Source organism: Engraulis encrasicolus, chromosome 7 (genome assembly GCF_034702125.1).
Source record: "Engraulis encrasicolus isolate BLACKSEA-1 chromosome 7, IST_EnEncr_1.0, whole genome shotgun sequence".
Taxonomy (NCBI): Eukaryota; Metazoa; Chordata; class Actinopteri; order Clupeiformes; family Engraulidae; genus Engraulis; species Engraulis encrasicolus.
The window spans coordinates 45971671-45986670 of NC_085863.1; the positions used below are offsets into that span (position 1 = coordinate 45971671).

At 46.1% G+C, this 15000-nt stretch overlaps 1 protein-coding gene across 1 annotated transcript in view; it reads right to left on the bottom strand.

The window, feature by feature from the left end:
• The window catches only part of dpysl3 (dihydropyrimidinase like 3), a 48793-nt gene that overhangs the window by 20581 nt on the left and 13212 nt on the right, over window positions 1-15000 (bottom strand). The window contains exons 4-9 of the mRNA XM_063203672.1: window positions 10435-10599; window positions 10081-10142; window positions 8161-8241; window positions 4222-4290; window positions 2176-2296; window positions 1552-1708 (exon numbers count right to left, since the gene is read on the bottom strand). Of these exons, the coding sequence (XP_063059742.1) occupies window positions 1552-1708; window positions 2176-2296; window positions 4222-4290; window positions 8161-8241; window positions 10081-10142; window positions 10435-10599 (655 nt within the window). The remainder of the gene's footprint in view (window positions 1-1551; window positions 1709-2175; window positions 2297-4221; window positions 4291-8160; window positions 8242-10080; window positions 10143-10434; window positions 10600-15000) is intronic.

Sequence of the window (15000 nt, forward strand, 5' to 3'; positions counted from 1 at the left end):
TGTACATCTGGCAACACTGCTTGGAAGAGAGATGAAGGGGGAGGGGACAGCAGAAAGAGATGACGAAGCTTCCAAAGGAAAAGCATCCTTAGAGTTGTAGCACTGAAAGGACATGCAACATCTCATGCCTATGCTATTCTAGTACTTAGCCGGATTTGTGTGTGTGTGTGTGTGTGTGTGTGTGTGTGTGTGTGTGTGAGTGTGTGTGTGTGTGTGTGTGTGTGTGTGTGTGTGTGTGTGTGTGTGTGTGTGTGTGTGTGAGTGTGTGTGTGTGTGTGTGTGTGTGTGTGTGTGTGTGTGTGTGTGTGTGTGTGTGTGTGTGTGTGTGTGTGTCAACAAAGAAATAAAAAGAGAAAAAAGGAAAAAAAATACAGACTGAGAGAAGATAGATAGGCTAGATAGATAGATAGATAGATAGATAGATAGATAGATAGATAGATAGATAGATAGATAGATAGATAGATAGATAGATAGATAGATAGATAGATAGATAGATAGATAGAAAGAAATAGGGAGTGAGAGACTAACAGAGAGCGAGGGACAGTACAGAGAGTGTATGTATGTTATAATTTCCTATCTCCGCTACATGATACTCTGAGTGTCAGATTAAACAGATGGGCAGACAGATCAGAGATCGATTCTATGTTGAATTTCTCGGAAAAACAGCGTGCCAGTATGAATCGGTGCGGTCACCTAATATTGCATTGTCATGGTCACAATGAAACTTTATCGTTATTGCACACAAATGTATCACATCGATTATCACTTAAGCCTTCTGAATTACAGTTCAGTTCACAACATGAGTCAGCATTTTTACAATATTCTGTCATGTTGAAACGTGACATTCGCTTAGTCCGATGCATCAGCTTCTTTCATGTACAACGTCTGTATAACAGGGTATTTTGTAATAATATGTTACGGCACCATAAATGGATATCAAAGATCACACTGTATATTAACTGTCTCTGGGGATATGTTGGGATTTACAAAGCCACCCTGCCAATGACACTCGGCCAATCAAACTCAAACAATTAAAAAAGCAGTCTTAGACTTTCTAACACCCTTTTCGCTTACAGCAGTGTTACAGTAACTCCCAGCAAGGAGACCTAGGGAAACATTTCTAACACATTTCTTGTTGTTGTCATTTGGATGCCTGTCCGTTGATATCAGGCAGCTTATAAGGTTGTGCAATACATCATCACTCTCTCTATACAGTTGTGCTACACTTGCTCTCTTAGCTAGGCTTAGCTCCCTGTCTTGCTTGCATTTACACACGCAGAGATGGAGGGAAGGGGAGAGAGGGAGGGAGGAAGGGATAGAGAGGGAGGAGGGAGAAAGAGAGAGAGAAAGAGCAAGAGAAAGGCAGACAGACAGACAAAGACAGACAGACAGACAGACAGACAGACAGACAGACAGACAGACAGACAGACAGACAGACAGACAGACAGACACAGACAGATAGACAGACGGACAGACGGACAGAGACAGAAATAGAGACATACAGATGGGTAAACACCACATGCCTGGCATGTAGTACGTGCGCTGCCTTACCTGGAGAGTAGCGTGTTCAGGTAGTCAGGCGTGGTGGGGTCCGGGCTCAGAGGCGGTGATGTCACAAAGGAGGCGGCCTTAGCCCAGTTCTTGCTCCAATAGTGTGTCCCATCGGTTCCCAAGCTGGCTGTGATTGGCTCTCCAAACACAACGTTACCTGATGACACGTTTGATGAAGATTCAGTCACTATTCACATAAATGATGCTACTTCATTTGCATTCACTTATCAATGAAACAAATCAAGGCAGCCTACATACTGGATTTCCATGAGTTCCCAAAAAAGTAGGTAAGTCAGCAAGAATGAAGTACTATGGAGCAGTACTAATACTGGGTGTGATGCTGAATCAGGGGCAGTATTACAGAATAAATAAGTTATGGAATAAGAAAGAATATGTGGAATAATGCAGGTAAGCAATAGTGGTGATGCAGTCTTTGTGTGGTGCATTGAGATGACAAAAAAAGGAAAAATACGCTGACCACATTCCATGGACCTACATTTCTATTGCAAAAGTGTTTTCAATGTTTCAGGTTGGACATTCAGTATTCATTCTGTATTAATCCGATATAATCATATATACGTATACAGCATCAGCATTGCAGAGTAAAGGTTCAGGGTGGTGCACCTTTCTTGCGGGCCTGGGAGATGATGTCAGCAGCACTCTTGCTCATCACCCGGGTGACGTAGAGGGGGCAGTTGGTCTGGCTGGCGATGGTGATGGCACGGAACACAGCCTCCGCCTCAAGCTGCATGGGCACATACACACACACACACACATATGAGCGCATACACACACAGGTGTGCACACAAGCAGACAGACATAAACGCAGACCAACATTGCACGCACACGCACACGCACACGCACACGCACACGCACATGCACGCACGCACACACACACACACACACACACACACAAACACACACACACACACACACACACACACACACACACACACACACACACACACACACAAACACACACACACACACACACACACACACACGTACATTAATCACTCGCTGATTTCCTCTTTCTCTTACTCTAATGTGTGTTTGAGTATCAGTGTACGGTAAGAGAGAAGGGGGGCATGGTGTGACTATAAAACCGCTGTCAGTGTGTGGGCCCGCTGTGCCTGGGGATTTGAAACTGCTTGTGGAACACTTTGTTCCCTGCATGGCAGATCTCCCCTTTATAATGAGGCTGCGTGGGCAGGTGCCGTAGGATGCTGTCTCTGGCTGCAGACTGCAGACTGCATCTACAATACAGCTTACAGCCAGGTAGGCCGGCAGGGGGAGACAACGGGTCCAGTTGTTCCGGGCCCAGGGAGGGAGGGCGCCAAAAATTTGATTTTTATTGTATATATTGAGTGGGGGGCCCTTTCAGATGACTTTGCCCTGGGCCCGGCAAAAAGCTGTCATCGGCCCTGGTTACGGCTGGAGGCGGATGAAATATCACCTCTATAGATCCCCCACCCCCCCTCTACCCTATCGCACACCGCCCTACACGATGTCACGCCTGCCTGCCCTCAGTCACACCCAGTCGCCGCTCCTCAAATGGAGGCAGACCGTAGTGGAAAGATGGCCGATAAAGATGGCCGATGCCAAGACATGATAGCGCTGGCTAGAGTGCTCTCATCTTCCCTTCTCTATTGCTCGACACAAAAAAGTAGGTCTGCCAAGGTATAGTGTATTGCACAGAGTGATACCCTGTTGATTGTGGCAGGCTACAAGACAACCGAGAATAAGTGAGAAATTGGAATGTACCACTGGCTATAGTGCTCTTGCCTTCTCTAGTGCTTAACAAAGTAGGTCTGCCAAAGCGTACTGCACGATCTATGGTAGTTCTTTCGCTAGTTCTGGGAATGAAAATTACGTCTACTCGACTGTCATATCAGACAGTGTGATACCTCATTCAGAACACCTCCAGGATAGGTGAATGAATACGGATCCATAATTGGATACTGATCCAAAATGCAAAACATCTTACTTTGTTGTTGAAGCCTTAAAACTACCCATCCTGTACTATGTTGTACAGTAATACACTTGCTGCATGTCATCTTTAGCATGCCAAACTAATGACAAAAGGCAAAATAGCAAAACCACGAAAGCTAATCTTTCGATTAAAAGCGTGTCACTGTATACAGTATTTTTAACCGGCTTTAATGAATGGCAATCCATGACATGTCAACAGCACAAGATGTGGTTCTGAGAATGGCTGAGAAACTTGTGTTACATATCGTATCTCTACTCACCCTGAAACTCTATCATTAAACACAGTGATACACATTCATTATTACTGTGAGGCGGACATTTGATATTTACTGCTTAAGCAGTTCTAAATTTAGGTTTATATCATGAATCGTTACCATTTGTTCATGATCCAGAGCAAGAGAGAGATGCAAACACACAAACACTGACACAGACAGAGATCCAAACACGTACACATTTGTGCAGCCGCATGCGTACACATACACACAAACACACACATTTGCGCACCCGCACTCACTCACGCACACAAGTATGCACACAAGCACGCACACACGCACACAAACACACGCATGCACGCACGCCGCACGCCGCACGCCGCACGCACACACACACACACACACACACACACACGTTGCTCTCCTCCACACACACGTTGCTCTCCTCCACACACACGTTCCTTACCTCCTCTGGGCGACTGAGAACATGACCCTCTGGTCCAGTGATGCCCATCTCCAGCATACGCGCCTGTTCCTGTAACACACACACACACACACACACGCACGCACGCACGCACGCACGCACGCACGCACGCACGCACGCACGCACGCACGCACGCACGCACGCACGCACGCACGCACGCACGCACGCACGCACGCACGCACGCACGCACGCACGCACGCACACACACACACACACACACACACACACACACACACACACACACACACACACACACACACACACACACACACACACACGGGTTAGTGAGTCCATGTCACCTTGTGTAACCCATTCTGTTACCAAGCACATTACACATCAATACTGCACTCAGATGAGACCACAGCTGGTCCGAAGGTCGATACCAAAACCTGCCTAGTGAATTGTGACAGCAGGCTCCAACCACCAATAACATGAGGCATTTACTGTACGTAGCTGTGTCCTAATGGTTAGGGAGGTGGTCTGAATATCAGAGGGTTGAAGGCATGGGCGTAGATTTGGGTAGGGACGGTCGTGACATGTCACAACCAATATTCAAGGGCTATAAAATAGTCCCGACCAATTTTTGACATATTAATTTAAAAAAAAGAACTAACTGAACGAAAATCTACATTGATTAGTTTAATATTTCAATATACTATGCAGTCGTAGCATTCATTTAAAAAACATTTTAAATTGGCTAGTTAGTGAGCTATGATGACCCATGCCGCTATTGGCTGCAACAAGCGGCCAGGCGGAAGCAGTGGTCCACGCTGGTGGTGCTGAAAAGTGAACGCATCTGTCTGGTATTGGAATTAAACTCAAACGGCATGAATGTTTCCTTCTGAATTTGACATTTATGAGCCTCAGAGATACCAAAAAGAAAAGGACGACTGGCATAAGAAGTTATGCTACCTCAACAGTAAACCTACGGCCCCATAAGATTTCATCTATGCATGTGTTGCATCGTTCGGTGTTTAGGTAAGATAAGCGTTATCCTCCTACCCTCCCTTTTGAGTGTAAGTTTTGACGTTGTAGCCATCGATTAAGCCCTGGCAGATGCAAATAAACATGGGAATGAATGCATGAGAGAGTCTGGATGCTGGAGATGCTGCCGTTTGAATTAGTTGCTGTAGCCTGTTGGCTATCCACACACCTCACATAATGCATGCCATAATTGCAAAACATTCCGACTGTCAAACTACTCGATAGCTCAATGCGATTTATGCTTGCTCATTTCGGTTGCCGCGTGCCGCGTGTGCCGCATGTTGTAAAAAGTTTGGCAAAAGAAATTAATTTCAAGTTGTGATTCCTCTGACATTCTAAGAATAAAAGTCAGGTTTTAGATATTGTCAGGCAAAAAAGGGTCGTTTATTCTCCCAGGACAAAGGGGCTCGGTCTTGAAGTCAGATACAGATATTCTCTCTCTCTCTCACTATCTCTCTCCCCATTGTTATGTTGTCCAGACCCATTAGAAATGCTTAGTCGTTGAAGCAATTTTGTTTAAATAAATGTTAAATAGAATTATCTCTGTTGAACATGTAGGCCTACCACTTACTGTATAGCACTGTTCATTTTGGGAAAAGGATATGAGCCCTGGTCTAATGTGCCACCTGGTTTAAGAAACAGTCTTCCTTACTTATAGGCCCTAGTCATTATTTCGGTAGGGCGCATAGGCCTATATTGAATGAGCCTAGATTAATTTTATAATACCAGTCAGATTAATCTAGATAAAGAATCTATGTTTTTTTTTTTTTTTAATTTTTTTTTAAAAAAAATTGGTTGAAGTTGTCCCTACCAAAGCTCAAGCCAAACCTACGCCCTTGGTTGAAGGTTCAAATCCCACCCTTACCTCTCCCCTCACCTCTATCCATGGCTGGAGTACCCTTGAGCAAGGCACCTGACCGCTGCAATGCTCCAGGCACTGTAACCAATACCCTGAAAATAACTGTAAGTTGCTTTGAACGAAAGCATCACCTAATTGTAATGTAATGTAATATAATGTATTTTAGGAATCAGCTTCTCGTGCAAAGCATATTTTTGGTTTGTAGGGACAGGGGTCAAATATACCTCTTACGGAAATACATAAGGAATGCTTTGATCAACGAATCACATCTAGTAAACTCTGTGTTAGTGAACAAAAAACACCAAAAACAGCTGAGGACCATCTCAAGCAATTTTCGGTGAGAAAAAAACCTGAACAATTCTAATACATTCCAGAACAATTCTCTACATGCCAATAGCATAAATGTATCCAAGAGTGCACATATTGTTTTTTGCGTTCTCGCCGACACAAGAACAGCAGAGCACCAGAGAGAGTTCTCATGTGTCCACATGTGGCCTACAAACTGCGGCCACTTCCTCTGGTGCCACATCCACTATGCAGTGTGGAGAATGAAGAATCCCATTCAGGACATAGCTCTCTCTATCGCGCTCTCTCTCCCCCAGCTCATTCTTTCTCAATCCCATTCAGGACATAGCTCTCTCTATCGCGCTCTCTCTCCCCCAGCTCATTCTCTCTCCATCCCATTCAGGACATAGCTCTCTCTATCGCGCTCTCTCTCCCCCAGCTCATTCTTTCTCAATCCCTTTGCATACCTCTGTTTCGGCATCTTTTTCCCTTATTATCTCTGATTCTCTCTCTCCCACTCTCTCTCTCTCTATCGCTCTCTCTCTCTCTCTCAATATCCCTCTCCCTCTCCATCTCTTCGTCTGCCTCTGTTTCTCCATCTTTTTCTCTCTTTCTCATTTTCTCATTCTCTCTCTCTCTCAATCTCTTCGCATGCCTGTTTCTCCATCTTTTTCTTTCTTTTTGTCTTTAATTCTCTCATTCTCTCATCCTCTCTCTCTCTAATTCTCTCTCTCTCTCCATCCCTTCACATGCCTCTTTTCCCCCTTATTTTTCCTGTTGTCTTAAAATCACTTGTTCTGTCATCCCAGTCTCTCTCTCTCCTCTCTCTCCATCTCTTCACATGCCTGTTTCTCCAGCTTTTACTCTCTTAGAGTCTCTCTCTCTCTCTCTCTCTCTCTCTCTCTCTCTCTCTCTCTCTCTCTCTCTCTCTTCTCTCTCTCTCTCTCTCCTCTCTCTTCTCTCTCTCTCTCTCTCTCTCTCTCTCTCTCTCTCTCTCTCTCTCTCTCTCTCTCTCTCTCTCTGCCACCATCCCTCCTAACAGTTGTGTTTTGTCTGAGTGTCTGAGGCTGTGCAGGAATTCGTCACGGACAATATGTGGCGATAGCACTGTGTACACAAACTCAACTCAACTCAACATGACTGGAAGCTGAGGCAGAAGTGTGGCTTTGGAATGTGTGTGATGGTGACGATAACACAGTATGTGTGAGCATGTACTTGTTTCAGTGTGTGTGTGTTTGCGTAGGCATGTGTCTCTGTGCATGCTTCTGTGTCCGTTATCAAAGAGGGAATCAAGCTGACAAACACTGTATAAATACCTTAGTGTGTGTTTGTATGTGTGTGTAATGTATGTGTGTGCGTGTACATGTGTGTGTGTATGCGTGTGTATGCATGTGTATGCGCGCGCGCGTGCGTGTGTGTGTAAATGTGTGCATTTGTGTGCTTGTCTGTGTGTGTGAATGCGTGCATTCCGTGTGTGTATGTACCGTATATATATGTGTGTGTGTGTGTGTGTGTGCATTCCGTGTATGTGTGTATATGTGTGTGTCCGTGCACCCATGCACCCATTAGTGCACCCATGTGTGTGTGTCAGTGTATTTGTGTATGTGTTTGTGTATGTATGTGTGCATTTTGTGTGTGCATGAATGTGCATTCCGTGTGTGTGTGTATGTGTCCATCCATGCGGTGTGTGCGGTCGTGTGTATGTGTTTGTGCGTGTGTATGTGTGTGTTTGTGTGTGTGCCCATGCACTGGTGCGAGTGGCTGTGTGTGGGTGTGCTCTGGTTAGTGATTACCTCTGCGATGATCTCTCCGTTCTCGGCGTGGACCTGCACGATGCCTCCCATCTCCCCCAGGAAGGTGAAGATCTCATACAGCTGCAGACACATTAGAGACACGCAGGGAGTGAGCTTGGCAGTCTTACACATAATATCAGACACAACCAACATACACTATCTCAAACACACTGACACACACACACGCACACGCACGCGCACGCGCGCGCACGCACACGCACACGCGCACACACACACTCTCTCCCGCTCTCTCTGTTTCTCTCTCTCTCTCTCTCTCTCTCTCTCTCTCTCTCTCTCTCTCTCTCTCTCTCTCTCTCTCTCTCTCTCTCTCGCACACACACACACACACACACACACACACAGTCTCGCTCTCTCTCTCTGTCTGTCTCTCTGTTTCAGAACACACACACACACACACACACACACACACACACACACACACACACACACACACACACACACACACACACACACACACACACACACACACACACACACACACACACACACACACACACACACACACACACACACACACACACACACACACACACACACACAATCAGCCACCTTCACATACACACACACACTGAGCACTGAGGTTCACATGACATCATTCTCACACGGCCGGTCCTGCATTCCTGCCTGTCCACAACAACCTCTATAGAACACAATACTCACTCTGGGACACACACACACACACACACACACACACACACACACACACACACACACACACACACACACACACACACACACACACACACACACACACACACAAACACACACACACACACACACACAGACACAGACACAGACACAGACACAGACACAGACACAGACACACACACACACACACACACACACACTCATGCACGCACACGCACACGCACACACACACACACACACACACACACACACACACACACACACACACACACACACACACACACACACACACACACACACACACACACACACACACACACGACAACATATCATATGTGGCAGCAGCAGCCGCTGTAACTTATGTGGAGGCACGCACCACACACCACACAGGGAAACCACGGTTACAAATCTTACCCATTCCGCTGCACATTCACACACCAGCACCTCACCACATACACGACAGTACACCTCAATAACTGCAGCTGGTCAGAGAGCAGAGTATGTATTGTGATTGTGTAATTTAACACTCTTGTTGTCATGTACTCTCTCAGTGTTGATTTACGTGTAAAGGGGCATTGCGTAGGATGGTGGCCAGAGTAGGTATTGCAACTACTGTGTGCTGATCATGGAAACTGTGCTGACTATTGCCAAATTTGATCTTTTCACGAATATTTATAAAATAATAAACTAACATTTCCTAAAATGTACAAAATACAGGAAGTTTGGCAGTTCAAAATGTCTATTCCTGGAAATTCAAAATGGCGGACATGGAGAAGATCCTCTTTTTCATATAAAATATGCAATTTTCCCAGTCATAATGAATAGGCCTACTTAGAATTTGATGGTGATGGTAAATATTCATAAAAGAGGTAACAATCGTGAATGTACAGCATGAATTCTGGAAATAAACAACTAGAAATATTACACAGTGCACCTTTAACACTGCACTAGGGCATATTTGTACACACTCTTGTTGCTTCCCATTGTGCCAGTGACTGGCAGAGATCAAGTAGCTGACTTTGAATGGCATCTATTTTTTCATGTTTTCATTTTATTTATTTAATTTGGAGAATGCTTCTTGAGGTGTAGCATCTCATTTTCAATAGGGTCCCCTAATAGGGGTCAATCAATAGGCTTTCTGGTGCAACTTCAAACAGAATGCAACCCGCACACGGCCCAGATGTGGTCCATATGTGTCTCAGGCTCGTGTGGGCATGCAAGGTGAGCTGAAGCCGGGTCAAACAAACATACCTCGCTGTTGCTCATCTGGTAGAAGTCCTTGTAGGCCATGTACACCTGGAAGGAGTTCACACCTGCTCAGACCAGAGAGAAACAGAAGCAGACAATGGCACTACATCAGGCATATTCAAGAGGGCACAGTGACATTTAAAATGCATTGTGCCAAAACATGTTATAAGTTATGAATGGATGAATGAAAGGATTCTTGTGTGTGTGTGTGTGTGTGTGTGTGTGTGTGTGTGTGTGTGTGTGTGTGTGTGTGTGTGTGTGTGTGTGTGTGTGTGTGTGTGTGTGTGTGTGTGTGTGTGTGTGTGTGTGTGTGTGTGTACATACATGTGTGTGTGCATGTGTATTTGTATGTGTCACCTCTCTCCTTGATGAGGGTCTCCACCTCCTGCTTGACGCTGTCGTTCCAGTGTGTGATGTCCACGTGCAGCGAGTAGTCGCAGCAGGCCTTCTCATCACCCCACTCCTTCCAGTGGTCAAACGCCTCCAGCAGGCTGGCACCAGGCTCCGGGATCACATGGTCCACTGAGGAGAGATACAGGGAGGGAGGAGAGAGAGGGGAGATGGAGTAAATGGACTGCATTCAGAGGCGCATCTTGCCACCAGGCAAGGCAGGCAGCCCCTTGGGGCCCCCAAGTCCCTAGATAGTGAATAAGCACCCATATTGTACTACAGTAGTGGTGATTTTGGTTCAAAGGTTCATTCTTTTACATTTTCGGTTGGGGCCCCACCTGACCCTAGAATCACCTCTGATTGCATTTATAAGTGCCTTTCCACTCCTTCGAGCACCCAAAGCATGCCTCACATTCACACACCGGTGGCAGTGGTACCACCCTGCCACCAGGAGCAATTAGGGGTTAATTATCTTGCTCAAGGACACATCGATGGCGTCAGGCAGAGCGGGGCTCAAACCTGCAACCTTCTGGTTGCCTAACAGGCTCCTCTAGCACCTGAGCCACTACCGCCCTCAAGGGAGGGAGAGAGGGATGAAAGACCAGAGAGAAGGAGTGGAAAATAGAAGACAAGGTAATGAGAGAAGAGAAGAGAAGCGAAGAGAAGAGAAGAGAAGAGAAGAGAAGAGAAGAGAAGAGAAGAGAAGAGAAGAGAAGAGAAGAGAAGAGAAGAGAAGAAAAAAGAAGAGAAGAGAAGAGAAGAGAAGAGAAGAGAAGAGAAGAGAAGAGAAGAGAAGAGAAGAGAAGAGAAGAGAAGAGAAGAGAAGAGAAGAGAAGAGAAGAAAAAAGAAGAAAGGTATCAGAAGAGTGAAAAACATGGAGGAAAAAAAATAAGGAAGAAAACAGGACAAGGAGAACATAAAAAACTTACTCTAACACTTCATAATTGAAGCAAGCACATGCTAATGGTGTAAACCTTGTCAGTTTGAAATTTAAACATCCTCTCATATCATACACAGACAAGACATATTACTGCCAGCGCCACTTCCCACTGTGTCAAGGTAGAAAATTATGAACAAGGGACACAGACTAAGAGAACGAGAGACAGATAGTGAGAGAGAGAGAGAGAGAGAGAGAGAGAGAGAGAGAGAAAGAGAGACAGAGAGCGCGAGAGAGAGAGAGAGAGAGAGAGAGAGAGAGAGAGAGAGAGAGAGAGAGAGAGAGAGAGAGAGAGAGAGAGAGAGAGAGAGAGAGAGAGAGAGAGAGAGCGATTGAGAGAGGTAGGCAGACAGACAAAAAGACAGACAGACAGAGACAGAGAATGACAGAGAATGAAAATAAATAAAGGGAGTTTGTGTTTGTATTGTCACATGTGTCCCCTTTCCTCCTGATTCTATTTACGCTAATGGGCTCGCTTTGATCAGGCTAACTGACAGCACAATACACGGACATCTGTGTTTGTATGCATTGCTGTACACATAAATAATGTGTGGGGGGTGATGCACTGCCGTGAGTTGTTGGAACAATACTGCATTAGACTAAAGATCAAGAGTCAAAAGATCAAGAGTCTGGCTTAGCCTCCAACAATACGATTGTCTGGTTAAGTCTGAGTAGACCGTGGAGCACCCCATGCTAACAGCCAGGGAAGCCAACCGTGGGGGCAAAGGGGTCATTTATCCCAGGCACAGGGAGGAGGGGGCCCAGAATTGGTTCCTCATTGCATTGTATGTATTGCATGGGGGCGGGGTGGGGTGGGTTTTTTTTGGACTGTCCCGGGCCAAGACAAAGCTGTGGAGGACCCCATGCTAACACAGCATACGTGCATCTCTATCCAATTACAGACTCCTCCTAGTCCGCTAGACCTCCATATGGCCTAACACGGCACCACCACTACACACACACACACACACACACACACACACACACACACACACACACAGAGAGAGAGATACAGACACACACACACACACACACACACACACACACACACACACACACACACACACACACACACACACACACACACACACACACACACACACACACACACACACACACACACACACACACACACACACACACACACACACACACACAATGACCATCCAGATTTAACGTTCAAAAACATACAGATACAGATGCATGCACATACACACAAACAAACATTTCCAAACATGTACACACATATCCAAAGTCACATTTACAAATATAGACAAACGCACAGATTTACAAACATGAGCAAACACACACACACACACAACAGCACTGGCGGTTCACCATACGTACACACAGGGTGCGATTTGTAGGGGGGATGGGGGGGATTGTCCCCCCTTCTGGTCTTGATATCACCACTTTTTCTACACGATTTTATCACAGTTCAATGTAATTCCATTGATATTGCTTAAAATCTGAAACATATCCCCCCTTCTGGTTTTCCAACAAATCGCACCCTGTGTACACACACACACACACACACACACACACACACACACACACACACACACACACACACACACACACACACACACACACACACACACACACACACACACACACACACACACACACTTGGCCCAAGTACTGTTGAGTTCAGCAGTCCAGACATCTGATGATAAAATGTTGCCGCCTAATCCAACAGCTGTTGTCTTCTTGTCTTTACGCACTTTCTCTTCCTTGCTGTTTCTCTATTCTTTGTTGCCTCTCTCATTTTCTCTCCCTCTCATTTCCTCTCTCTCTCTCTCTCTCTCTCTCTCTCTCTCTCTCTCTCTCTCTCTCTCTCTCTCTCTCTCTCTCTCACTCTGTCCTCTCTCTCTTTCCACCTGTCTCTCTCTTCTTCCTTCACTCACTCTTTCACTCTTGTTTCAACTCTCAATCTTTTTCTTTTCTCTCACATCTCTTTCTTTCTCTCTCTCCCTCTCTCAATTTCTCCATCTATCTCTCTCTCTCCGTCTCTTTCGTTTTCTGTCCTTCTGTCTCTCTGCGTCTCTCTCCTGCTCTACATTAGTCCCTCATCATCTCTGCTTCTCTGCCTCGCTCTCTCGCTCTCTCTCTCTCTCTCTCTCTCTCTCTCTCTCTCTCTCTCTCTCTCTCTCTCTCTCTCTCTCCCTCTCTCTCTCTTCCTCTCTCTCTCTCCCTCTCTCCCTCCCTCACTCTCTCTCTCTCTCTCTCTCTCTCTCTCTCTCTCTCTCTCTCTCTATCTCTCTCCCTCTCTCTCTCTATCTCTCTCTCTCTCTCTCTCTCTCTATCTCTCTCCCTCTGTCTCTCTATCTCTCTCTCTCTCTGTCTCTCTCTTCCTGTCTCTCCGTCTATTCATAGAGTGCCTTCCTGCCTCCTCTCCTCGGTCCTTTGTGCTCCCTGCTGGAGGTCTGCCCAAACGCCCCTTTATACTCACGTGCCAATAACCGCTAACCAGCGCTGCCAATCTGCATCGCTAACTGCCTGCACATGACCTCACACACACACACACACACACACACACACACACAAACACGCACATGCACATATGCACACACACACGCACGCACGCACACACACACACACGCCACAATAGATCTGGGCCACAATCCCTGAGGTCAGTGTGTGTGTGTGTGTGTGTGTGTGTGTGTGTGTGTGTGTGTGTGTGTGTGTGTGTGTGTGTGTGTGTGTGTGTGTGTGTGTGTGCGCGTGCGCGCATGTGTATGCATGTGCCTGCATGTGTGCGTGCGTGCGTGCGTGCGTGCGTGCCTGCGTGCCTGCGTGCCTGCGTGCGTGCGTGCCTGCGTGCCTGCGTGCCTGCGTGCGTGCCTGCGTGTGTGTGGATGTACATCTATTCATACCAAGTCATGTCGGTGCCATGCGGGATGCTGATGATGACCCAACATTTGAAATTCAACTGAAACTGAGCTCATTTCAGGTGCACGCATCCTTTAAAACCACAACCACCAACCACAAACCTACAGTAACCCAACCTATAATAACACCAATTCCATGTGAAATGAAAGTCTGACTTCATGTTGCCCTTGCTTTGCTTTGCTTCAACTCCCATCTATCACTGCTCATGGTGGTCCCCCAAGTCTAACCAAACCTAACCTAAGTTTAGGCGCATGTCCATTTCACAGAAAATCACAACCACCAAATTAGCAACCTCTATCAACTACAATCTGTGTAAATTGAAAATCTGACATCACACCATCCTCACTTTGTTTTGTTTTGCTTTTCTATGCTTCACTTCTTGCTGTCATTTCTCAAAAACAGGGCCCGGGCCTGCGACAAAGTCATCTGAAAGGGCATAAAATTTAACATAAAATGTAATGAGGTCCCAATTCTAGCCCCCCCTCAGTTCGTGGACCTGGTACAACTGACTTCTTTGTCCCTCCCTGTCGGTTGGGCTCAGTACTGGTATGCATAATACTGGTATGCATGATATGCAGCACATTGTTAAGTTCAGTCCATTGCCTCTCATAAAAAACTCATCACCACTCACGACATAAGCCCTCCCTCGTGTGTGTGTGTGTGTGTGTGTGTGTGTGTGTGTGTGTGTGTGTGTGTGTGTGTG